This window comes from Eurypyga helias, unplaced genomic scaffold (assembly GCF_000690775.1).
Source record: "Eurypyga helias isolate BGI_N326 unplaced genomic scaffold, ASM69077v1 scaffold33734, whole genome shotgun sequence".
NCBI lineage: Eukaryota > Metazoa > Chordata > Aves > Eurypygiformes > Eurypygidae > Eurypyga > Eurypyga helias.
In genome coordinates, this window is record NW_010247479.1 from 783 (window position 1) to 27,058 (window position 26,276).

At 43.4% G+C, this 26,276-nt stretch overlaps 1 protein-coding gene across 1 annotated transcript; it reads right to left on the reverse strand.

The window, feature by feature from the left end:
* Window positions 1–4,478: 4,478 nt before the first annotated feature.
* On the reverse strand, window positions 4,479–24,160 carry ERGIC2 (ERGIC and golgi 2). Its single transcript, XM_010150743.1, has 13 exons — window positions 24,015–24,160; window positions 20,972–21,080; window positions 19,240–19,286; window positions 17,916–17,986; window positions 16,396–16,436; window positions 15,570–15,671; window positions 14,069–14,164; window positions 12,380–12,435; window positions 11,320–11,418; window positions 10,113–10,210; window positions 6,401–6,563; window positions 5,421–5,500; window positions 4,479–4,683 (listed from the first exon to the last, which is right to left on the reverse strand). The coding sequence occupies exons 1-13, from the start codon at window positions 24,118–24,120 to the stop codon at window positions 4,618–4,620; spliced, it is 1,134 nt and encodes a 377-aa protein (XP_010149045.1). The 5' UTR covers window positions 24,121–24,160; the 3' UTR covers window positions 4,479–4,617.
* Window positions 24,161–26,276: the final 2,116 nt, after the last annotated feature.

Sequence of the window (26,276 nt, forward strand, 5' to 3'; positions counted from 1 at the left end):
TCGCTCCAACCAGTCTATATCCTTCTGATGTTGAGGGCTCCACAGCTGGACACAGCATTCCAGGTGGGAGTACCACACTCCCCAGTAGCTTTTTGACCTGTGCTTGTGCATCTTGATCACGGTAGATGGGCACAACCCAGCCCCTGCAGCCACGCCGTTACCGACAAGTGCTCTGGAGACTTTCCCCCCCTCTGAGCCCTGCAGGCGCAGCAGGTAACGGGTTAGGCGCTGCGTGCCGATGCCATGTGCAGCATACCGCTGCCTGTCCTGTGACACCTGCGGCTGGACCTCCAAAGGCATGAGCACTGGCTGAGGTACTGCTGGGCACAAGCTTCGGGACAAGTCGGGGGCATTTATTTTCTTCCCCTCCGGCAAGAACCACCACACGCGGGAGTTGAAGCACAAGGGCAGTCGCAGTCCACACATCGACTCCGCATTCTAACTCTACTTTTCAGTCCCCGTGTACAGAGCAGCCTGAGAAGGAAGGAGGAGGCAACAATTTACATTACACCGCACTCTTCCAGGTAAAGGAGATCCAGTAGTTTTTTTTCAGAAGGAATAAATCACTTAAGAGTTTCTTCTGGCCACATCCAGTTTCACACCATTTGCGCAGGGAACCCACCAGCCACCAACAGCCGACCTCTGCAGCAGCTGCTTGACTCAAGTAATAGCAGACAGCGGGCTCAGAAGCGGAGCAGTTGCAGCACCGTGTCACTGCCCTGGCACCTACTCAGGAGGGCGGCAGCAGCGGGAACGGGGCACCTCCAGGCGCACCCTCTGCTCGGCAAACACCCGCCCCTTTTGCCCCTGCGGAGCTCGGCCAGGCTGGAGTGAAACGGGTGGTGGGGCAGGTGCTGATGCCAAAGGGAGCGCTACGTCCCTCGGCAAAACGGTCCTCGTGCAGCGGCTGGAAAGGGAAATGTCTGCTTATCGAAGCAGTCAAACGTACACGAGCGGGAGTCCTCGGCTGCCACCTCAAAGCACCTCGGCTCTCAGGAATCTCTTCTGGAAGATGGCAAAAGGCAGCACTGCCTCGCTCCTGGGCCAGCAGCGACCAGAAGTGCCTTGGAAAGGACTCTGAGCCGTGGCAAAAGGAAACGATGAAGCACTCCATGTCGCTGCACCTAAACCAGCGGAAACGCACCCCTGTGCTGTAGCAAGGCGGGCCGGGGCAGACAGAGCTACACCACCAAACCCTGGCCAGGGCACCGAAAGCGGCAGGCTGAGTCTCTCGAGGCTCCCTGAAGCGTTAACAACCGGATGTTAACCGCACGCGCAGGCACCGGTGTTTTCTCTGAACAGACCATGGCCAAACACCACGATTTGCACTGACTGGGCGTTGGTAGGAAAAACGTGCCTTTAAGAGACGTAACTCTGCAACTACGCCCCGACCTGAGTAGACGTGTAGTAGACGCATCCTCCCACACCCCGGCCTTCTGGGGTGCCTTTTAAAAGCAGACGGAGGTCTTGGCAAGTGTCCCCAAACAAGCTGTTCTCATCGCCCACCTCCTCACGCAAAAGCTGGAGCAGTTGGTTACCTCCAAAGAAATAGAGGGCAGGGAGTTTCAGTGTCATCGTTGCCACTGGAGACGGGATCAAGGTGATCGCATCCCTGCTGCTTCAATGTTACTGCATCAGTAACACGTTACCCCAGACACCCTTGGCACCGGAGCTTCTCCCGCAGAACCAGACGCAACGGGGTGACAGCCGCCTCCCCGGCCTTGGTTTTGTCTGGGGAGTCAATCACAGCTGCCTTTACACCAGATATACATCTGCCACCCACTGCTCCTAAGCAACTCTGCCCGCTGCGTGGGGCTCAGTTTGTCAAACTGGTCCCTGAAAAGCTTAAGAGGATCTCGGGCAGGGCAAGGCAGAGGAGGGAGAGTCCTCGCCCAGCTCTGGGCAGGATCAACTCCATCAGCACATCTCCCCATGTGTCCCACGGACGCGAGCAGCCACCCTGAGCAGCACCAGCAGCGAAAGGCTGGGCACCACGCCCACAGCGCAGGTCCCCACCGGGGAGCAGGTCCCTACCGGGAAGCTTTTCAGGTGGAAAGAGCTGAATTTTCTTTCAAACTCTAATTGCCTGTTTCCAGGATGAGAATTTCAGGGGTGAGGGGAGCAAAGAGCAGCCTGGGTTTGCACTGAAGTCCACTCCGTCGGTTATTCAAGAGGGAATATCAAATGGAATTGGGAACCAAAAATTTATAGCTTTCCTTTTTTTTTTTTTTTTGGTGAGTTTTTAAGAGTTTCACAAGTTGCTGGAGTTTTAATCAGTGTTGAAAAACCCCGGAAGAGAACAGCCCCCACCTAGCTGTCAGCCCCAAGGACCTGGCACCCTTCAGGTGTCTTTCTCAACAGTCAATTCCCACAGTTTATGTACTATTCCATGGCATTTCTCGGTTTCGGAAGCCCTTCGCTTGGCGGAGCAAATCACCATCATGCTGTGCTCATCACCCCGTGCTCGTCACCCCGATCCAAGTGTTCTTCCAGGTACACTAACAAGTCAGCAAAAGCTGACAACACCCAAGAGATCTTTGTTTTTCCGTAGTTGCTCCTCTCAACTACCCTATTCATAGAGTCACAGAATGGTTTGGGTTGGAAAGGACCTTAAAGATCATCTAGTTCCAACCCCCCTGCCATGGGCAGGGACACCTTCCACTAGACCAGGTTGCTCAAAGCCTCGTCCAGCCTGGCCTTGAACACTTCCAGGGATGGGGCATCCACAGCTTCTCTGGGCACCCTGTTCCAGTGCCTCACCACCCTCTCTGGGAAGAACTTCTTCCTGATATCCAATCTAAACCTCCCCACTTTCAATTTAAACCCGTTACCCCTTGTCCTGTCACTACAGGCCCTTGTAAAAAGTCCCCCCCAGCTTCCTTGTAGCCCCTTCAGGTACTGGAAGGCTGCAATAAGGTCTCCCTGGAGCCTTCTCTTCTCCAGGCTGAACAAGCCCAACTCTCTCAGCCTGTCCCCATAGCAGAGGTGCTCCAGCCCTCTGAGCATCTTCGTGGCCTCCTCTGGACTTGCTCCAACCCATCTATATCCTTCTGATGTTGAGGGCTCCACAGCTGGACACAGTACTCCAGGTGGGGTCTCACACGAGCAGAGTAGAGGGGGAGAATCCCCTCCCTCAACCTGCTGGCCACGCTGCTCTGGATACAGCCCAGGATATGGTTGGCTGAGCAAGGCCAGGGTCAGCATCATCCCCTAATGCGTTATTAAATCAGCTTTGCTGAGAAGGGATCGTATGATTAATTTTTCACCCCGGTGGAGTAACTGTAACTACAGGTGCACGCCAGCAGCGCGGCGGTAAGAGGATGATCAGCTTCCCAAAGTACCATCTGCATTAGTAACATTCATCCTCAGTTGCATGTTTAAAATACAAAACCGCTATTGCTCTCTCCTTTTATTTTACGAAACCCCTCCTGAGCAGGAAGGATTAATTTCATCATCCCTTCTCATCAGCTGTAACAAAATGCCCGATTTCCTGAAGTCACCCACCACCCGGACACCAATGGCACCACTCCTCGACAGGCTAGCGCGCCTCCCAGCTCCCAGCAGCGTTCAGCTGAACCAACGCAAGGCCAGGCTGGATGAGGCTTTGAGCAACCTGGTCTAGTGGAAGGTGTCCCTGCCCATGGCAGGGGGGTTGGAACTGGATGAGCTTTAAGGTCCCTTCCAACCCCAACCATTCTGTGATTCTATGACAAGGCAGCTTCTCGCTCTTCTCCTCCCCATCTCCAGGATTTACACGCACTAGCAGCAGGGCTACAACAAAGGCTGCACCAAGGTAACTCCTTTTCCAAGAAAGAAGTGTACAAAGCTTTCCTGACCTCTTGCTAGGCAGCCCTGCCTTTTATCAAAGCTACTGTCACCAAATGCCTTAGCTAAAAGGTTTATTATTCCAAGTCAAAAAACTGTGCACAGGGTAGCCCCCCCCTCAGAGTCCTCGGAAAACACAGAGGAAGTCCCCTGCTCCACATGTTTCTTCCACTAAGGAATGGTGGGACTACAGCAAGGCAGTGGCGATAACCAACATTATGGCTTGAGCTCCACCTTGCTGCCCAGGCGCTCGCTCGTCTCCCTCTTCTTCAGGATTTCTCCCCACGTTTAAGAACTGCACCGGAGCCCCCGGCCCCACCGCAGCAGATGAACAAGAAACCAAAACCCCAGTCCGCATGCCGCCGAGACACCCCAGCTCTACTCCTGTCCCTCTCTGGCGCCTGCCCAGCCCTTCCTCACATCCCAGCTGTGCTCTTTTCCCTTGGATTCTGCCAGCCTTCCCAGGCACAGAACCGACATCACCAGGGTGCTCCGGTGGTACTGGCAGTCATCACCAAGATGTGCAGCTACACCACAAACGCTGTATCGGCAGCAGCGCTCCTCGAGTCTCCAGGGGACGGACCGCCTCACCGATCTGACGACCTCCTACGACTCCGTGTGCACACAGAAAGACACAAAAATTACACCGGTTGTTTTGTTGGGGTTTTCTTGTAAAGGCTTCGTTTTTCGCTGCCCGTCAGCGCTGCCTCAGCCCATTGCACCATGTTTTCTTTATTATAAAAAGAATTGTCTTCTGTATCAGGCAGGAAGAAAGAACGTTTTCTCAGGAGGCTAATGCATACTATTGTCTGTCGTTAGAGGTAAGTGGTTGCTTGTGTGGCCGTCAGGAAGCGGGACCTAGCCAAACCAAAATGAAGTGTTATTAACGGCAACAGCATCTCCCCTCCCTCCCCCAAAACACACGCTTCTTTATTCCTGGGCATTTACTGTATGCCTTTTGCCTGGTCTCTCAAATAAATCTGCTCGTCTTCCCTCCTGTCCTCCCACTCACCTAACCTCAGCAGCTGGCAAACCGTGACAGAAGGGCAGAAGCCATGAAGGCCGCTTCAACAGGAGAAGTGCAAGTGAAACCAAGCTGTTGCTAGAGGAGCAATCCCACTGCTGCCCAATGAGGGACGGGAAAAGACGGCTCAGCTCTTCCACCCTGCCTGGCAGTAGCCCACAGGCTAATGCGCGGCAACAATGAACCCCCCCTGCAGCACATGGTGCCTCTGCTTCGGTCAGCAGGCCAAGCAGCGGAATAAGTGAGGGAGACTGACCAGGCCTTGGAAAACATGTGAGTTTTGAAGCAATATGAAAATAAAAAGAATATAGTAAGGACGATGGAGGGACTGTAGCAGAGGAATCTCTAAGAGACACTGTTTCATTAATTCAGCTTCTTAAAAAACACCTTGCTTCCTTCTGTGTTAGATTTTCCAACCACTTTAAAAGCTGTTGAATCTCTGCTCACATGTACGTCAACGGGAGGGTTTACTGCAAGCCTCGCATTCTGCTGGGACTGAGTCCCACTGCTGTCCTTACCCTCCATCCTCAAGTAGCTGTACCACTCACTCAATACTTAAAGTTTTTCTTACCGATGTGGGTCTGTGAGAGCCCAGTCTGAAACGGCAAAAAACAACTTCAGCTACAAATCCTCCAAAGCCATGTAAAATTCCTGCAAGGTCAAACAAGATGTAAATTCTCACAAGTAGTGAAACTGTAGCACTTTGAGAAGCATTACAACAAAACTCCACAAGATACCTAAACAGTAAACTGGTAGGTAAAGCACCGAGGAATTAACATAAAAAAGGAAAAATCAAGGGCAGGAATAATTCTAACATTCTGAAATGCATCAATAAAAGTACAGCCAAAGCTATCCAAGCAAGTGTAATTCCCTCTGCCTGGCTTTCATGGGAGACAATACATTCTGTGGGACAGAAATATCTACTTTGAAAGAGAGCTCTTACTTCAAGGCCTCTTTACTATGCTCTCTTCAAGCAGAAAGCCAAGAAAAGAAATAAACTGTCAAGACATACTACGGTATCTTGATTACTCATAAGTGAATGGTGTCCTTTAAACATACTTTATTTTGTTTGAAGGAGCAAATCTTGCAGTACGCTGAGCAGTTACACAAGGAAAATCTTCCCAATTACTTCAGATGGAATTTTTATCTAAACTTTGGCACTGATTTAGCACTGGATCTCAACTATAGGAAATACACAGAATATAAGAAGTCTCTTTGTGCATGTACCTGTATATATATACAGGTGTTTGTGTGTATATATCCCTATCTATCTCTCTCTCTCTCCATATATATCTCCTTGCTCTTCCAGAAGTAAATAAACTATGCTATAGTTACCAAAAAGGAAACAACAAGCCCTCAGAACAGCAGAAACAGCATACCAGGGCCCCAGAAATGAGTAGCTTTCACTGCACATTTCTGTGCACACAAACAGGCACCTTGTCTTAAACCTGATAGAGGTTTGGGACTCTCCTGTAATTTACCCATAACAATCACCATGGCCAAAAAAAAAAAAATCTGGTAGAACTTAAGAGGGAAAGCACTGATAGTTACCTGTAGTTGAAAAAATTCCCCCAATAATGCCACAGAGCCTCACTAAGAACTGCCAAAAAGGCATGTGTTCTTCTGTCACTGTCACCATAAGTGAACTGATATCATATTTCATGAATATTCCTGACACCCCATGGCTGCCAGCTGCATGGTTAATTACTCTTTCCTGAAAGAAGAGAGAGAAACACAAGTTAGTCACTTCTTATTAGTCACAAGGAAAACAATCTTAAGAGATATGATGAGCAAGAGCTACCTAGTCAAGAGTCTGCAATCAACAGAAGACCAGGGAACATCAAGATAACTTTGGCCAGTGCCTTCTAGAAGTCAAACGTCGTTTAACAATGCACTTTCCTGGTCACTGTTCTTCTCTGCTGCATGTCAGTGTTCACTACCATGCTCTGGTACCATCCTCTCAAGATCTGCTTACGTGCTCCTTGAAACAAGGATGTTTACAACTGGGTTGCTTTTGGTACCTATGAGGATAAGTGCCACAGTCCTGGCCTAGCCTGTGAGCTCAAGCGAGTGCATGGGTGCAACACAGTGCCCCAACCCCTCCTACTTTATGCACTACTATTAATCACTTACAGCAGGATGAGACCTTCAGGAGACCTGTAAGTTGTTGAACAGTCTTAGCTATGGCATCTTTCCCAGAGGGTGTATCTAATCTACATGCTGCATCTAAGACTCATTAGGCTTCATCCTCCTTCTTCCTTGGAGCGTATCTCTAGATTCATGTGCCACAGAGGATTTAATTGCTGGTTCTTCAAAGTATCAGGGAAGACCCTAAACTAGAGTATACCATAATGTACATTAAAAAGCTGCAGTTAAATTAAACCAATGCCATTTTTTCCCCTCAGTGCAAACCTACACATAATGCCATAATCCATTACTTTGATGGAGGAAAAAAAACACCAAAGGAAAAAGGTTGACGTTTCAAAATTTTCTGGGGTCTGAAAACTGAATACCAGTATCAGGCCTGTTTTCAACTTTTTTGTCAGTTAGCAGTCACACAGCAAGAAATGCACCTCGGCAAAAAACCTCCTCTAAACAGATCAGACGCCTCAGTCCTAATCTGGGAACTTCTACAGTTTCTTCTCATTTGCCCAAATTATGAAACCCAAAGACCCCACAGAGGAGAGTGTGGCTGCTATACATTTCTAACTTTTTATAAAAGTTATCAGGAGAAAAAACCTCAACGGCATCTTAAGTTTCTTTCAAAAGTTTGCTGTCATTCTGCTGTTAGTGAAAGGTGTTGACAGATGCACTGCCAGGTACGTCTGGCTGAAAACATACACGGGCGTAGAGAAGAACATAATTGGCTGAAGACAAACTCAGCCACGTCTGGGCTAAGAAGAGTAGAGAAAACAGACAAGCAAGACTGAACAGAACAGCAATATATCACAGCTCTATTTCATCTGCAGACTTAACAGTCTGTCCTCAAAAGCCACACAGAAAACAGTCCACAATAAAAGCAGAATACCACTTTGGAAAATACAGACAAGGCAACTTCTCCAGCCAGCTACTGCTGACATAAACCATCATGCTGCTTTTGCCACCAAAGTAAGAAGGATGCCAAACCAATGCATCAGTTACGATACCAGGTCAGAAACTTGGCAAGGGTTAAACCCCAGGACAGCACAGAATGCTTTCCATATTCCAAGAGCATGACAATGTTCAGCACTGGGGATGGGTGATCAGGCATACCAAGAAGGAAGAGAAGACTGAAGGCAGTTAACCAGAACATTGGCAAGGGACAAAAACTTGTTTTTCCTGTACTGTTTCCCTAAGCCTTAGTGGCCTTTTGAGGTCAAATGGTGAAAAACAAATACAAAGTTAAAAGAACTCCCAAAACTCCACCCTCAAAAGATACAGAGCTCTTTTTCCGCAGACCATTTTGGTCTGCTTCTACTGCTGCACAAGATTTTACCGTTGGTCGCTAAAACCTGCTGAAAACACCAGATATCTCAGTGAAGCCTTGCTAGAATTAAATCTTTTTACACAGATAAACAGAGTATCTCAAACATCAGCAACAGAGGAGACTGTTCTGCCCGCACCTTCACGCTCTGCCTCCCAGCCTGCTCGCCGCTGGCAGTTGAAACTCACTGTACGCAAGCTTCAGCCACGGCTAGCCGACCACCCTTCTCCAGGTCTGCACACGTGCCTCCTCTCAGAAAATAAATGCACCCGGTTGTTCAGTGAATAACTGTTCTTAATAGCCTTTCCCAGCTCCTCTGGGTATTTGCTAGGGCTATTTGGTTCCCAGAGATAAACACAAACAAGCTTTATGGGCGAGAAGGCTGCCTGCCGAGACAGCGAGAGCAAGCCAGCATGCAATGCCACTTTACCTCCACTATGCGCAAGCGTTTCTCCTAGGCAACCCACGACTGTGTTGCAGCTTCCATAAAAAATAGATCCCCACAAAAAAAATTAAAGAGCTACCTAAGACCGCAGAGTTAATTGACAGAAACCATCTTCGGAGCAGGAGAGAAAAACTCAATTCAAGATGAAAAATATGCAGTAAGGGTAAGATAAGCAGTTGAGTGATGTCCAGAAGTTTAAGGAGTGCCTTAGTTGTTGCAGAGATTGTGCAGAGAAAACATGAAGCAGACTGTTAGAGCAGGAGCAGATGGGAGTGCACTGCATTATGAAATTCCCTTTCATTCCTCTATTTACTCCAGCTTTCACGAGTTTTAGCATGAACCTTTCCCTTCAGCGGCCCGCCTGTCCCAAACTGAACCCCAAGACATGAACTCCATCCCACTTCCCCGAGGTACGTACTTTTCAGAAGCACAGCATAGAATTGTGAGGATTTTTCTCCCTTGGAGAACACCACAAACTGTATTACCATGGACTGCCATCCTAATCTGAGTTTTCTTTCAAGCCAAGGCCTCTTCTTCCCTCTCGCTTTACCTGTCCTTGTTAATTAAACTTTCAGCAGTGATTTTTTTCCTTTAGCTTTTGAATAAAACATCAAGTGTCTGGAACTGAGACATGCAATGGGTACACAAGGCCTTTTTCTTACTTACAGCAGTCTTTAAAACCAGTACCTTATGACTGGGCCATGTACTATCCTGCAGGAACTACTTTCTTTACGGATTCAGAATTAAAAGCCTCTGCAAGCCTATGAGAGCTCCCCAGCATGAAGAATAAAGTTGGTGGTTCAAAAAAAGCTAGACAGGACAGCTGAGAGACAGAGCTGCTTTCTGCGTGATTAGTTTTTCATACAAACTGCTTTTGCTTCCATTTCTAACACTCCACAACCAAGTTCATGACATTTCAAGTGAGCTCCATTTTTCGGTCTGCTTCCCACATGGATAAAAAACTAAAGGTAAATTAAATATTTGTAAAGCCACACATAAGATCACAGACCTAAAACTTACAGTATTTCCCCCTGCCCCCCACTACTCTTAGCATCCAGTGAAGTGGAAATGACTGGATACCTAGCATTTATTCTAATATGAGACTCCAGGATCCACGGATGCAGAACACTAGTGCAAGAAGTTAGGATGTGTCACCAAGCAGGTATCTTTTGCCATCAGCATTACATTATTTACACATAAATCCAGCGCATGGGAAAATTCTGGAAAGACTCTTGATACCAGCAGAGTTTCCATAACCATGGTACAAGTAAGCCTCCATTTTCACATTTGAGCTTTTGTTAAGAACAATCACTGTTAGATTTTTCTCTGTATGCCCTTCCCTGACTTCTACTTACTCTTTCCGTCACTGAAAATTGATGAGTTTCTGCTGAAATTTTATACGTATGGAGTTTGGTTGGCACAACTGTGATAAAATACTGAAACATCTGGTTGTCTAGAAGAAAACAAATCTCATTGTTGAATGAAGTACAGAGTAAAAGATTATCTGAGACATTCAGAAATAAATAACATTTAAAACAGTCAATCAGCTCAGCCATTTACACTAGGAACATTCTTCAAGAAGTCTCAGCACTGTCAGCACCACCTCCATGATCAGAGTTAGTTTCCACCAGCAGCGCCTATGTCACGTTTGTTCTCAGAGAAATTCACATTTTACCCATGTAATGAAAAGATTCATTAATGTCAGGCTGCTCAAAGCTTCAAATGAAATGCAGATGCAGTGTTTTCCAGGGCACTAGAACTGAACAGGTTTCACACAGACACACTTTGCGTGATACCTACATCTCAGCAGTGGCTTATACACACCTGACCCATTAAACTGTCTACACAGTGCTGGAAGCCCTTCCAAGCCGGCTCTGCTTTCTCTCTCAATTAGACAGCCCTCTCCAGAATTCTTCTAAAGCAATCACCATGCTTATGCACTTAACGATTGCTCTGTCTTCGTGCAATTCCCTAAGCGAACAGGCTGACTGACAGAGACAGCAGCAGCTTCAGAAGGTTCGCTCTCCCGGGGAATGCAAGTCAGAGGATGAGGCGTAGGCAGCTCTGTGAAGTAGGTTACTATACTCCTTTATTCATACATGAAGAAACAAAGGCATACACAAACCTTCCCTCTAGCAGCCTCACAAAATACACCATGGAAGTGACAAACCAAATACAGGAATAGAATCCAAGACTCCTGATGCTGTTTTGTTTAAACCAAATCAGATGCACATTTCCCCATTAGGACAACAAGCAGACCTATGAATCTCCCGTGCTGCGAAACTCTCTGCAATTTGTTCAGACACACTGTCACTTCAACGTAACACAAACCTGGAAGAAACTGCAAAGCAGCTTCAAGCGAAACACAGCGATCGTGCTATCAAAAGGAAGTCGCCCCTTTAAGGCGCCACGCAGACAACCAAACAGCGCACTGCTCGCGACCAAATTCAGCTGGACATGCCACTTGTAAATCACAACACTTATGAAACATGGTCATATTCTAAATGTAAGCATTGGAAAAATATGGAAAAAAAGATGCCGTTTTAAACACACAGCACTTACGATCTGCTGCTATTTTTTCCGTTCCATCCAAAGGATTAATAATTCCTGGAATAAGCTCTCCAAATGACAAATGATCTATTCTGTGAGAGAAGTTATAAGCTGAAAGACAATACAGAGGAATAAACCAACATTAATTTAAACTATTAGATCCTGTACCCTTCTCAGCGAAGACGATGCACACATTTCTCACACTGGGAAACGCATGCTAAGAGTGTTTCAAACACTGGTGTGTAGAGTTGACTGGATTTGTGCCTGTGACTATATCAACACATCTACGTACATGTTTCATCCCAAACTCAAATCCAAAATACTTAAAGAAATTCAGTTTCTTTCCCAGAGAGCTTCTAAACCAAATTATAACTCCATCTGGATCAACCCTGGAGCTGAAGAGAGTTAAAATTTCATGACAGGAAATTTCTAGTTGGGCAAATACTGAAGTTATTCTTCAGTTTGGGTTCTCATAGGCAATGGAAGACAGAAGTTGCATAAATTTAATGTACATGGGAAGCATAAGGCAACTACCAAGTTACTCTGTTGCCTAATTCTGCAAAAGCATGTAAGCTCTGTAGTAGGCTACACTTGGGTTAACATAAATTCATGGGCAGGTTTAACCAACCCCAAGTTCATTTTCACAGTAAGTCACCCTTGCCTCACATTAACTACAAAACACGTTTAGTATCTAGACTCATCTCCTAAAAACTAAGTTTCTAAGAACAAAGGTCAGAAATATTGAACTTGATAAAAACAGATTTTGCAGGAAATAGGTACTTGGGACTGAAATACAGGAATTTCATATGGTATCTGTGTTCAACAACGTACATCTGAGATTCCTGTGTTATTACTGCAGTAGCAACCTGAAGATAATACTAAGTGTTAAGCATAGGAAAGTAACTAACTACTGAGTTGTAACACTGTACAGAGTATTCTTCACCTTCATCTACAGTGTAACTGCTCAACCAGCACATCCTTCCAACAGCAACCTACGTTAACGTACGAACTAGGAGACAGCAGTCTGAACGGAATGACACTCGTTTGCAGGGAGATGCTAGAAAGGACTTACACTCGTGGCTTACAAGGGCTGCCAAGTGTGCATGGCCTCGAGGGTGCGGTATGGCCCTAAAGAGAGCAAGACGTGGTTTATGAAAAACTTGTTTAGTGAACGCACACAAAAGACAGTTTTCCTAAACAGGCCTATGTTGAAAAATTACCTCTTCCCCTCTATTTCAACAAATACTTATATATATATAAAAATTATATGCATATATAAAGATACATATGATGTGTGTTTTACAGGCATATAGATACAGACAACTTTTATACACATATAAAAAACAAGTATGCCATTTTTATTACTGCCAAATACAGACAGCTTGAGTGACAAGGTACAGAAACATAACACTCACGAAAACCCTCTTACATTAAAATTAGTGTCTTGCATTTTTAGACGTGTCAAAAACACATCAAGTCACTAAGCTACTAAAAGATCCACCAAAGGCTACCCTGTGAAAAGCTGCAGAACTGCTCAAGTGACTAATGAAAACTTTACTGTACTTGTTCTAAGCCTAAGCAAGTTAACTTCAGGTCCAGGCACCTGTTTGCAGCCCTGTAAAGAAAGTAAAATGGGAGGGAAAAGTGCAACTCTGGGAAGTAAAAGAGTCTCTCAGCCACGCTTCATCCCTACCAGTCCAGCCAGTAACGCAGGCAACTCTCCTTACCTAGCTGAAGTTCAACTGTTGCCAAACACATGACGTTTTGGACAAACAGAAGGTGGAGAAAGACAGTGAGATCAGTCAAGACAGAACTACAATAACCAGGCAATAAGGTAGAAAGGTGGCCAGTGAGAAAAAGCCATTTAAAAAGCCTACAAGAAGAGAAAAAGCATCTTAGCAGAAAAGTACGGATGTAATGAGGAGCAAAAGGAAGTAAGAGATTATTCAGGACTGCAGAACAAGAGACGGGACAAGAGAAGTGACGGCAGTACAGATGAAAGGCTGAACTGATCAGCTCTGAAAGGGCTTAACTTGTTGGACATCTAGGGACAAATCAAAGAGGTGGTACAAGACCAGACAGAAGCGACATTTGGAGAAATGCCCAAACAGAGAGCAGCTGGAATTACACATGGATAAATTAGAGTACAGAGTGCATGCGAAGCGCTCTGGTGAGAGAGGTGGCAGGAAGACAAGTGAGAACAGCAGAGCTGGAGAGCACAGAGAAGAGTTGAAATGAGCTTGTATGCAGTGCGTGTAAGGGAATCCCATTGCCGAAAGTCTCTCCTCGAATCAAGATGAACTAGCATTTAGCTCCCTAACGATGGTTCTGTAATGATGTCATCTCAGCACTGACATGGCACATAGCTACACTTCATGATAGTGAACTGTGTACTAACAGAAGGGAGGAGTTTGGACTGGCCTGAAGAATGGAGGCAAGTACAAGCAGTCCACTCCATCTCACACACTGACAGGGGACCTATTTTCAAGGTGTTTCATCCCGTAAGACACTGGAATTCATAACCGCTAAACTGCATGCAGCAACGCACTGCACCGCATCGTTTCAGTAACTTATGAAGAAATTTTGCTTTAACTCTGCAAAAAACAAGATACCACATGGAAAATACCACCTAGCGTGTATATGGGAAGGTTAAAAAAAAACCCAGTCATGAACTCAGAAGCGTAAAAGCACATATACATGCATGCACCATACGGAATGCAGAAGTCAGTTCTTTTATTTTCAGGAATTGAACAGAACATACTTGCCCACAGTTATGTGAAAGTTCCCTGCCACTTTATTGACATAGAGATGGCCATGAATTCTGCAGGCGTCTGGAGACTGGAATGAATTAACTTCCCTGTTTAAACAAAAGCAACATAAAGAGTACTTGAAAATATTCACTACCAGAAATAACAGCAGTACAGTTAGATTTCTTTTTCCTAGCATAAAGGTACAGCATTACCATCTAACTCTCCTTATCATATTCCTCTGGAATTACAGCAGGGATGGTGGAAGGGAAGGAATCTAACAAAGGCCAGTCTGATGAAACCAGTAAGCTTTTGTTCGTACTTGTACTCAGAGATCTGGCCAACAAAGCTAACTTATGATATCTGAACACGTGAACAGAAAACATCAGACCGTAAGTGTATCTTGCTGCCTTGGGGTTTTTTTTTCTTCCAATTACTTCTACCCAAAATGGTTTAGTTGGGTAAGTTTTAATGCTACAATGAACATAACAAAATATATTAGTCACGTTAACAACACTGTAGCAAGAACAGCTTCAAAATTTATTTTTTATGAAACCTTCCTCTTCCCACACTTGTTGGGGTGTCCACAACTCAGAACATATTTCCAAATCTGTTCCTCAGAGGGAGGTGAGGGTGGAAAAATGTTTTTTAAAAATACATCTCAAGCTTAAATACATCTCAATTACTGCGCTAACAAGCATCAGAGAGGCACAGGACAACTTAATGAATCTGAAGGCATCAAGTAAATGAGACAAAAGATTTTTTGAGCTCTCTCTAGCCTCACCTTAAAAAGCAAGGAGGTATTTAGTCCTCAAACAGGTAGGCTACAACATGGGAAGTGCTTATAGTATTTTTGGTGTTTGTTTTGTTTTACTTATGGCTTGCTTGTGTGTGCATCTCTTTTTTGTTTTAAGGGGAAAGAAAAACGTTTTCCCCTGAAAAACAAAAAAATCACATAGCATCTAGAGTCAGACAGACCAAGCCTTCTATGCATTATTCTCACAGCACTTTGAGGGTAGCTGGAATACAGTGTAAACAGCAAGGCTTCTCCATACAATTCTAACAGTGTTATCTTAGATGAGGGCATTTACTAACAAAACTCATTTTTATTCAATGGTTGATTCTTTTAAAACCATAACATACTAAGTCACAGCTAATAGCAGGACTTCTCTTTAAAGTTGCTGGACAGAAAGATACTCTCTCATTTAGAAAAAAAGACTCTCATTTAGTATTGCTTTGGCATTACTAATTCACTTTAAAAAGGAAGCGTCAGATGAAATAGACTAAAAGGTGTGTGTACACATTCATGTGTGTGTCTGTATTATGTATACATATATACGTACACACACATAAAACCTAGAAACCTTCTCTAGGTTGAAAACTCAGTATTTTAAAATGCAACAAAAAGCAGCAAGGTCGTCTTTTCTTACAACCTTATCTTCTCAAACAATGTGAAGTCTAATTGAATAGGGCAGGGAGAGGGGAATGACAACACAACATCCCAGTTTTTCTTACCGTGGTGGCAGTGCTGTAGAAGCACTTTTAAAAGCACTTTTGAATATCACATCTTGAAGAGAGTGTTCTTCCTGCAGCCTACTCTGAATTAGCTGCAGCATCCTAAAGGTTACACAGGCAAATGTGAAAGCATGCCACAGTGAAATAAAAAATTAACTTCACAATTAATAATCAGCTTCAGCTGCAGGTTATAAATCAAAACATTAGCAAGGTTCACATCAATATTAAAGTGTTAAAATAAACTTTAAGAATAGTATTTTACACAGAGCTTAAAGCTCTGGTGTTCACAGCGTGTTAACAAAATACCCAAACTAGCCAGACTCCCAAATAAGCCTCAGGTTCTATTACAAGACCATCAGTACAGCGATCACACACATAACCAAGCAATTCCAGTTTAATTCCAGATAAACAGCATGTCAATGAAATACTCAAACTCATTTACTTTTGCAAGAACATGCCAATACGTTACTATGGTTCAGCTCTGACATTAAGGTATCAAGCCATCTGTGTTACGTGTCTGAACCCGCAATTAAAACTTGTGCTACCAAGCATTCGTCTGGAAACATGAGTTGAGTGAGTCCATACATCTTGGCTTGCAACTGCATGAGCCAATTACACAAGTCCAAACCCCATTTTTTCCATAACAGAGATCTCAGATTATGAGAAAGGCAAAGCAAATTAATATCCTTTCAACAGTTTGCACCCTTAAGTTACAAGCAGGACCTGTCAGACCCAAGATGTGGTTCTGCTTTGTGACGCTGCTGTACCTCAAAGTCACTTCCAGTACAAATAATACAAACCAGAGGCATGCATCTCAGCGTCTTACCTTTGCCATTCTTTTTGTTGTGGGCTGAGATCAAATACTACCTGAAACAAAAATAACACACCGAATTAACATGCAGGAAGCATCGACGTCCATCCATGAAACCCAGAAGGGAACTGGGGTGTGGGAAGGGGTTGGGAGTTACAATCAACTTCACACTTGGTAATACATACTGGAGTTTATGAAAGGACTTTGCACTTTAATAATACATTTAATGGTCAAGTATGGAAATTTCTGTCCCTTCCCCCCAGAATTATTCACTTCTTTGCATTTATAACTTCAGCATCTTTCCTAAAGCTCTCATAATGTCAGTCAGCAGTTTCTGCCCCTCTAGTGTTTGACTAACATGGGACAGAAGCAGCAGTCAATGGCAACTTAATTCTAGCTGACATGCATGGTTTCCATGCAAACAGCAATGAAACAAGCAGAGGAGCGATCTCTGAAAGTCCGGGTGCAGAGTGTTTATTTCTAGGGTCATCCCACACTGAGCATTTAAGACAAGCCCTTCAAGGCCAGGTACCAGACCTGCTATACTTCAACCACCAGTAACATCTGTGCAGTGAATTCAAATCTCCGTCTTGTTAGCACCGACGTACTCCAGATAGTAAATTCAACAGCAATTAATGCTCGAACCAACCAGAGCTATGGCCAAGAGGGATCAAGTACCGCTAAGACTATAATCACTGGGACAACTGCTAGCACGCAGCGGCACAGCGATGACTGTCCAGACAAAAAGAGGAAATGTTCCAAGGAAACAAATAAACAAAACCAAGTTCCTTCTGAGCACATGCTCCCATTCAGCCATCTCCTCCTGCTAACACACACGAGGAGGAATTTGGACTAAACTATTGTAATTTGGAATATGGTTCAGTCATTAGAGAATGTAATAATTACAGCAGGAAGTTACATTCTCTAGTAGGTTTTCTGCTAGTGATAAATTACTTTCATACAGCATAATTTCTTCAAAGCTTATTGTATTACGCAAGCAAACCCACTTGAAGAGCATAGGCTTACACAGTTCCAGCGCCTTCAGTTCACAATAAAGAAGTTAAAAGGACACTAACCCAATTTACAATCTTTAATGTCATTCCATATTATAAGGCTATCCTGATGACTTTGTGCACCTTTTTAGAATCCTAGTATTCTTCTAGTTAAAAGGCAGGTACAGCAATTCTCTTCTTATGAGAGCTCTGATAGTTTTCCTTCCAGATCACATACTGTTAGCATTTTTCCCTAGAATTCGCACATGTAAAAATAAATTCCTATAGAAACCACTACCTTATTAAGAAGCACTGAGCTGGCAGAGAGTGAACACACAAGAATCCCAGTGCTACCCTTCTTCCCTAGGAGACTCCTGGGGGAAGTACTGCAGACCTCACTCAAGGATCAGACAATACCTGGGGAGGTTCTGTGCAGCCCAGTTGTGGGGGACAAAAATACAAGCAAACAAGCCAGCCCAGCAGTGTTCCACATCAAGTAAAGGACAATTTCCTTTTTAAATAAAAGGGTAAGAATCAACTTACTGGTTCATAGATTAGCCCATCTGCAGAGGCGACCATTGTTTCTGCTAAATCCAGAACATCAGCCCCCACATCTATGTTAAACAGGAAGAGAAATATTGAGTCATACAGATGATCATAAACAAACAAAAAAAAGTTCAAGTTGAAATGAAGTTTCTCAGTACAGCAGTAAACTTTCAGTATAAGTTACTATACCTTGTTAACCAAGTCCAAACCAAAAGGACAACAAATCTGGCAAGAAGCAGATTACTGGGAGGCAGGGGAAACCACAGAATCCTACTTATCAAGCTATCATATCAGAGTATCATCAGCTGATGCGCAGTGACCAAAACAAACTTTCCAGATTTGCAGTATTTCCTCACTGACAGAACACCCTCTGTTATGTTGTATGGACCACATACACAAGCTTTCTAGTATCTATCATACATAAACCTTTCTTCCAGTTTCATAAACACTGAATCCAAACCAAGGCCAGTCAAAACAGAGGAGAAAGTTTTGTTTATTTTCAAATTTAAAAAGAAAAATTAAAACCAGAATTTTCAAAATTTCTTAGGCTAACTACAAAAATTATTGAAAAATATTAAAAGAAAATGTGAAGAGTAAGAAGGGATGACTTTTGAATTAATACTCGTGAGACAAACACAAATTGTATGGTACTGACCATACAATTATAGTTTGCCCTAACCCCTAACCCTATTGATGTACCATACAATTAATGCAAGGTTTAACTTAGCCAAAAAAAAAAAAAAAAAAAGTAGTCTTGAAAATTTGCTTGCATCCCTGGCAGCAGTAGTATTCTCACACTTTCTCAGTCCAGGACAACCAAAACTAAACCATACAAATAATGGTTCATTACCCAAATGATGTCAAAAGAATAGTAAGCATTGCCTTTAAATGGTAAAGGCATCCATACAATCATCAGGAGATGAAATTACCTGATGGTTCCAGTACTGTTAAACAGTAGACCAGGTTAATATTTGCCCAGCTCATAAAGAAATAAGAGTTGTGATAAATTCAAAAGTTGTGTCTCTCAATGAGCTTTTAGAATGTTCTAGATAGAGAGAGACTGGAACAACAGATCCTTTTTTTGCTAACAGACAAATGGAAGTTCTGCGAGATGAGAACGAGATAGCATAAATACTTTTCTTCACATCTCCTACCAATTCTTCCAGTGAGTCACATGCCATCGAGATCACTACATACCATCAAGATGAGAAGAAATCTCGCTGCTAGGATATTTTGAACAATATCCAACTATAGTGCAAGCACACCCATACTCTGTAGAGCCTTTAAAGTGTTACAAAACTTTCACTGATGGAATACTTACATTGACACCTCATGGCGACCGTTATATCAATATTGATTCTTAACTTACTGGAAGGAAAAAGAAAAGGCAAAAAGCTAGTGAGTAACATACAGTACATGTATCAAGAGATACATTACTAAAATCCTCAGATTACTTGCAGAAACACAGTCAAATAACAAAATTTACACCAATAGATATAAACTTAAGCTGTTTAAAATTTGGGTGAACCAAGATGGACTTTGAATTATTAAAGCACTGATGACCACTTGTAACTTAAGACATCACAGCATCAGATTTCCTTGTTGATTTTTACAATGAAACTCCTAACAGGATTTTGAAAATATTACTGGCCCAAGAGTGTCGTCAGACTCCTGTTAAGAATATATAGTTTTCAATATTTTATACTCCCCACCCACCGAAAATACAACAGTGCAATAAATTGCACAGAACACAGTGGATCAGGACAATCTAAAACTGAGTTGATTTAAAAAAAAAAAAAAAAATCAAACCCAACATCCCAAAACACTCTATCATCCCAAAAGTCCGATTGTGTGGCATTCCCCAATATTCTGGGCATTTCCTACTGGTTTTCATGTTAGTTTCACAAAAATATCTTTAACTGTAATGAATAAATCCCCTCACTATATCCATACGGTCCTATCTCCTCCAGAGAGCTGCTTCTGGGAACTCAGCTGACCACAAACAAATGACATGAGCCAAGGATTCAACATCGGCTCGAGTCGGGCTCAGACATGGTCAGTAGAGAGGAGAAAAGCAGCTGAAGTGACACCAACCTCCACTGGTTTAAACTGTCACAGAAGTGCAGGCTGAGTGATCAGCCCACAATCAAACTGGAAAATCTGCAGCAGGACACCTCTCAAGTCCCATCATAGTCTCTTAACCACTAAACTATCCTTCCCGTGTGATAGCTTCACTTGGGAAAGAACTTACTTTAGCAAAGACCTAAATGTGAAACTCCCATCTGTCTGAATGGATTTACTCTAACTTGAGTTTTTGATGCATCTCCCTTAAATTTCTCATGTTTCTTATTTTTTCATTACAGAAACCTTTGGTATTTCTGACATATAAGATATCCAATTAATATCCATGTCTTCAGCTTGTTACCACAGCAACCAGTAAAACAGCTTTTGAAGTTATTTCAGTTCTGTATGCGTGATATTTCAATGTGTTCAGTGCACAAAATCTCCCATTAACTTCTCACGGACACCTGACGACCGCAGGAAAAGGGGCGAACGCAGCCCAGACAAGCACAGGAAACCAAGAGCAAATGTATCTTCAGCCAGTCTTGGAAGCCGTAGCTGGAGACAAGATCAGCAGCAATCTCTAGATAACGGAGTCAAAGTTCAAGTGCTTAAGGTTCATGTCAAGCAGCACAACGTGTAATGGCAATATACCGTGTAAGCGTCACGCAAATCCGGTGGGTTTACATAACTGATGTGGAGTTATGTATTACAGTGTCCTCTGAATTGTTAGCTAACAACTCCTCAGGGGACTCCAGCAAACCTACAGTCTTCTGATGACTTCATTGCAGCAATCTCAATTTCTCTCTTCATGGATTCCAGAAAAGAAAAAATCCAAATCGATCAACAAGAGAAAAATCAAGTCCCTTTAGTATTCCATTTTTCATTTCAATCATAAATTGCTTGCAAGTCACAAACACTTTAAAGCCATTCTTTCCTGAAATGCAAACAGCTTATATTTTAAGAGGAATTATAATGAATTAAAAAAATACCTAGTAAAATCCTTGTCTACTTCATATTCGTATTTCATCCATGTGTCCCGATACACCATGAACTCCATTACGGTCAGGAAAGCTATTGTCGTAAATGCTATCAGGGAAACTGAGTGGTGAAAAGAGTTTAGATTGTGAGAAATGTTATTCAGAAACACGAGAACAAAATTTGAACAATCCCAGAATCTGAGCATTACCAGTACAATACGAGTATCTTGGATTTATAAACGCATACGCTGCTCTTCGAAAAATGTTTTCATAACTTCAGTACTAGTTTCTACATAGGAGGGAAAAGAACAAGTCCTAACTTTGCATCAAGAAAGTACTTTTTACACTAAGTACAGTCAAATACTAGAATGATGGGGAGGTTGTGAAATCCCTATACAGAAGATTTAATAACAGGATAGGTCCTCCTCTACATATAAACCAAAATTCCCACAAATCATTGTCAGGGATGGTCTAGGCAACCTCAATCCTAAATTCAAGCACAAAAGAAGGAGAAAACGCACCTTGAAACCCCTTCAAGACTCCACTTGTCTACAACCTAAGCTTTTACAACAATTTTTTTATGTCTAGTTTCAGAGCCAAGACAGTATCAGACAAGAGAAATAATATGCATTACATGCTCTGTCCAGTTAGAAAAAGGTGGCTTGATTATATCACTCATGCATAGCTGCTCAGTCAGCACTCCCACCCCAGTATTCCAAACAATTCTCCCTCTGGCAATAAGCAACACATAGCTATTCATTCTACCAGCAGCTAAGTAAGTGAAGAACTAATTTGAAATTAGTTTTAGGAAGAAAACTGACTGATATAATTCAATGGTACGCGTGCCTCGCTTATCTCCAAAGCAGCCCATTCATCACACTTGCAAAGTCATACAATGCAAAGGGAAGATCATCCTGCCGCACACAGCCAGAAAACAGTAACGGATGCACAGAAGCACCTGCTACGCCCCTTTTATTAAATCATGGCTTTTGTTAAATTGAAAAAGCTTCAGTTGTGGTGCCCAGTAGTGCTTTGTACAGCTTACTGACAGTGTATGTTTTCCATCTGCATCCTCTGACAGTGTATATTTTCCATCTGCATCCTCTGGAGTATTTCTACAGAGTCTGTGAGGGGCAGCTTGAGAAAAACACACGCCTGTGGTTGATGGGCTTCAGTTCACTACACAGTGAACTGGCTCCACAGCCCAGAGGTGGCAGTGGGGGAGTGAGGGCATTGTCCTGCCAGGTCAGAAATAAGCCACTGGCTGCTGCATTGATCAGCAGCGTTTCCAGTTGTAGCCTTCAGCTGAAGCTATGTAACCATCATCTATAGGAAAGCCTTCATGTCAATGCACACTGCGAACATCAGATGCACTGATCAGTTAATTGTTCTGGCTATCAATTTCCTTTCGGAGCCCAGCAGGCCAGACTCACCCCAGCTATGCAACAGGAAAGCTGGAACTATACTGTCTATCCAAAGTCACGAGGAAACAACTTGAGACGCAGCTGCTTACTGCGTAATTCAGCACAAAGGTGTTTCTGGATCTAAACAGGAAAGTAAAGTCTTGTAGAATTTCCAGACAGATCCTCTTTTCTGAAGGTTCTCCCAGCACCAGAGCTGGAGCCTCAGCCTGAGAGACCAGTACTTCTTTTGCAAAATGGATTTTAAGGCACTGAAAGGCTGACAACAGAGCCTTGGTATGTTTTGAAGACCTATCACACAGAGAAAGTAAACTTGGGACTGTAATCCTGAATGAAATGGGAATAGTATATACAATCTTATAATGGTACAGAGTAAGACAATCCTATATTGTCATTCATAAGGCTACTGGGATAAACAAAAGAATGCTAAAGTAACTTCTGGTGTTGAGAAATCCTTCAGGCACTCTACAGCAAAATGAAGTTCTCATGAAGGATGGTGCTATACTACAAAAAAATCAATTTTTAAGCATTTATTGTTTTTCTGCAAATTACAACAGAAAAACCACTCGCTTTCTCTGGAACTGGGACTAACGTTAACAAGGTTATTTAATCAGCTCTTAGAGATTATTTTATACACAATAACCCTTTAATTATTAACAGTGCAATTGAGGAAACATAGCAAAGTGATACAGATCCTTGTGATATTTACTTCTACACTACAAGTGGCATAATAACTTCAAAGGCCTATCTGTAGATTGCAATTGCTTCTCGTACTTGTTATTCAACTGAGTTTCAGTCATAATCGCAAATGAAAGAGATTTCTGTCCTCTATTTCAAACTAACTGCTAGCAGTTTCCTATCTAACTGCAAGTCCAATAATCCAACAGATGAACTCACTATTTCCACATCAGGGTACCCCTAACTCCACCCAACTTACAGGCACAATTTTCTGTTCAGATACATATAGAAAAGGTACTTCTTACAGCTATGGCTTTTGAAAGAAGCTCAAGTGACAGGTAAGTACAGTACAAGCACATGCCCTGCAGTAGAGTTGTTAGTTCTTCAAAGGGCTTTCCTTCCTCTTAAAAACAACTACACCCTCAAGACAAAAAGCTCTAGAAAGCTGCTCTTCATCCTGATGCTTAACTAAGATGGCTCTTGGACACTTCTGGAGAATGTTTTTCCTCTTTATGAAAGCACAGAGCTGATGAATCCAACCTGCATTTCAGCTCATGCTGACACAGCCTCACCCAGAAACCTGACACAGAGAAAAGGGCTTAGTGAGACAACGAACGAGAGGAAGTTGTATCACAGCCTTGGCACAGCACCTTTCCAGTTGTAATGGGTTAGAAGCTTTTACAGTGAACCTTTACACTGGTTTGGGTCTCACCAGTTTTGCACAGAAATCTCCCTTGAGATGAGTGATGAATGTCATCTATTTGGGTAAGATACTATGTCTTTCCTTGAAGAAGATGAGCTTTGTCAGTCCACAAAAGAAATCAAGAAACCAATTTTGGCTAGTTTCAAATGAACACAGATGCCTGTCTTCCTGCTATTGATGTTTCTATTCCCAGAGCATGCTAGACTGAGCTAACAGCCAACATGAATCATGTCAGCATCTCAGTAAGGCCTACCTGTGCCTCCGCTCGCTGAAGTCTCCACATAGCTTTCAGGAACCTTTGGAAAGGCATCCAATTCTTTCATCAAATTCAAGGTCTTCTTCCGATTCAGTCGCCTCATCTTCAGCACACTCCTCCACCTCTTCCTTCATATATTCCCTCTGATTTGAGAATAAATTGTTGTGATTAAATGACAAAAGCAAAAATGCTCAAATCAACTGGCTAGAATTATAAAGCAGTAATAAGGCAATTAAACCCCAAGAAATATGTTTTCAAGAAACATGTGCTAGAGAACTGGATGGTCACTCATGCTTCAAGAAACTATTAAAATTGGGCTGTACACTGCTGCTTACACTCCAGTCACATACAGCACGTCCTCCATGTAATTACTATGATTAATTTCTTTCTCGATTAAATTCTTATTGGTACTGGATATATTGAATTTTAAATTGAAAAAAAAAAAACCAAACTCCCTTCTGAAGTAAGCTAACAGACCTGACAGACACTGACTTCGCAGAGAATATCTAATAGGTTGCACAGACTCAGGAGGATGTCAAACTGCTCTGGGCTCCTATATTCAGCCAGTGTGGGCACATACTATATGCTAAATAGGAAAAAACCCCAAATCAGCAAGCAGTGCATTTTGTGTTTTTACACCTGTAGAATGTTATGGTCATAATAAAATTAGCTTTTTCCCCCCTCTATAAAAATGCCCCCCAAAGCAAATTAGGTATCAAACCCTAGCTCAATTCTTCAGAACCCTTTTTATCCATGACATGATCTCTGCCCTGCTTGAAGTGGTTGATACATTAAGCAACAGGATGACGAGAGAAGCAGCCTGCTCAGGAAATACTGCCTTAAACTGTTTCCAAGTGATGCAAATAAGCTCACAATCCGGTCCCGCCAACATGCTGCGTGTTTTAACAAGTTGGCATTGCTGTTATCCTTCTGAAGAAATACTGCACTTTGCCCAGAATTTCTGACGCTATGAGAAACGTGTATTTACTGTATTCTAAGAATACGTCACATCACCATACCCTATTTAAAGACACCAAGGCAGACAAGCTAACTTACACTGCCAACGTGCGAGACGCTCCTCAGAATCGTCTCGTGGAACAATCTGTTAACACATCTCTCCTGTTTCAAGAGCACATCCAGTCTCCAATGTGTCCTAGTGAAATTACTCAAGAGCTATTCCCTGCTCTGCCCCTCCCTGGTGCTGAGCAGGGTTCGTGCTGTGCAATAACGAAGGAATAGGGTTTACTGGAAACGGAAGTTCACACGTGAAGAATCACTATCTATGCCTGCAATTTCCTCACTACAGGAATTTGCTTCAGGCCTCGGTGAGAAGATACAGGCTCTGCACCCGGCAGGAGCATCAGTCAAGCCAGCCTGCAGGGACCAACAAAATGATACTGTGTGTTGCAGAGCATTCAAAGAAACCACAGTTAAAGTGGGCACAGAAGACGGGTGCTGGAACGGAAGTTCAGTTATACAGCATCCCCCCACCACCCCAAAAAAAAAAAACAACATCAGGGAAGCAAGGTCCTGTCCTTACTATAGTACATCACTGTGTTTTAAAGAATCATCTCAGCTCCACTCGGAGTAGCTCAAGGAAAAGTTGGAAAATTTGGGAGCACAGATACGGAAAAGCAGCTGCTTGGACACAATGACTGGAGCTGTAACATTCCTTAGCACAGAGGAAGCGCCGGGCAGGGTTGCCTGCTATCCTACACGGACTGCACTGAACACAAGTTAGCACCCTCCTGTTCTCCCCGTCTCTTTTCTGCTATCCCGTGTGCAGAAGCACACCGTAAACATGAGATACGGCACGAGATAAAGCTGGAGAATTTGAGAGCACTTCACCGAGAAACTTTCTAAACCATCCTGCATCAGTGAGCATGCAGATTTCTGTCATCTAGCCAGAAGCATCCAATTTGTTCACTCGATTTTTTGATACAGACTCACTTTACAGACCGAGACAGGCATCTCATACCTTCCCCCCGCCCATCCCAACACAAGCACCCCAGAAACACCAACCATAAGCATTTGGAATCCACCGCTACTAAAGCAACAGATTATGAATCTAACAGCCAACTGAACAAAACCATTGGTACAACGTTAAAAAAAGGAAAAATATAGCGCAAACACCACTGGAGACCAGGGCGGCCGCTCGAAGCAACCCTGACCCAGCGGGGCGGGGGGGGAGCTCGGGCAGTTCTTACTTACTCCGACAACTTGGAAGCGAAGCCGCTCCCGGCGCCGCTGCGCGCCTGA

Bases quoted from the DNA above. Each gene is read 5' to 3' on its own strand.
- ERGIC2 (XM_010150743.1), bottom strand. From the start codon at position 24,120: ATGAGGCGACTGAATCGGAAGAAGACCTTGAATTTGATGAAAGAATTG. The intron at 21,081-24,014 runs GTAGGCCTTACT...TTCACCACTCAG, and splicing joins TTCAGCGAGCGGAGGCACAG to TTTCCCTGATAGCATTTACG. The intron at 6,564-10,112 runs GTAAGTAGAAGT...CTCTTCTTTCAG, and splicing joins AATTTTCAGTGACGGAAAGA to GAAAGAGTAATTAACCATGC.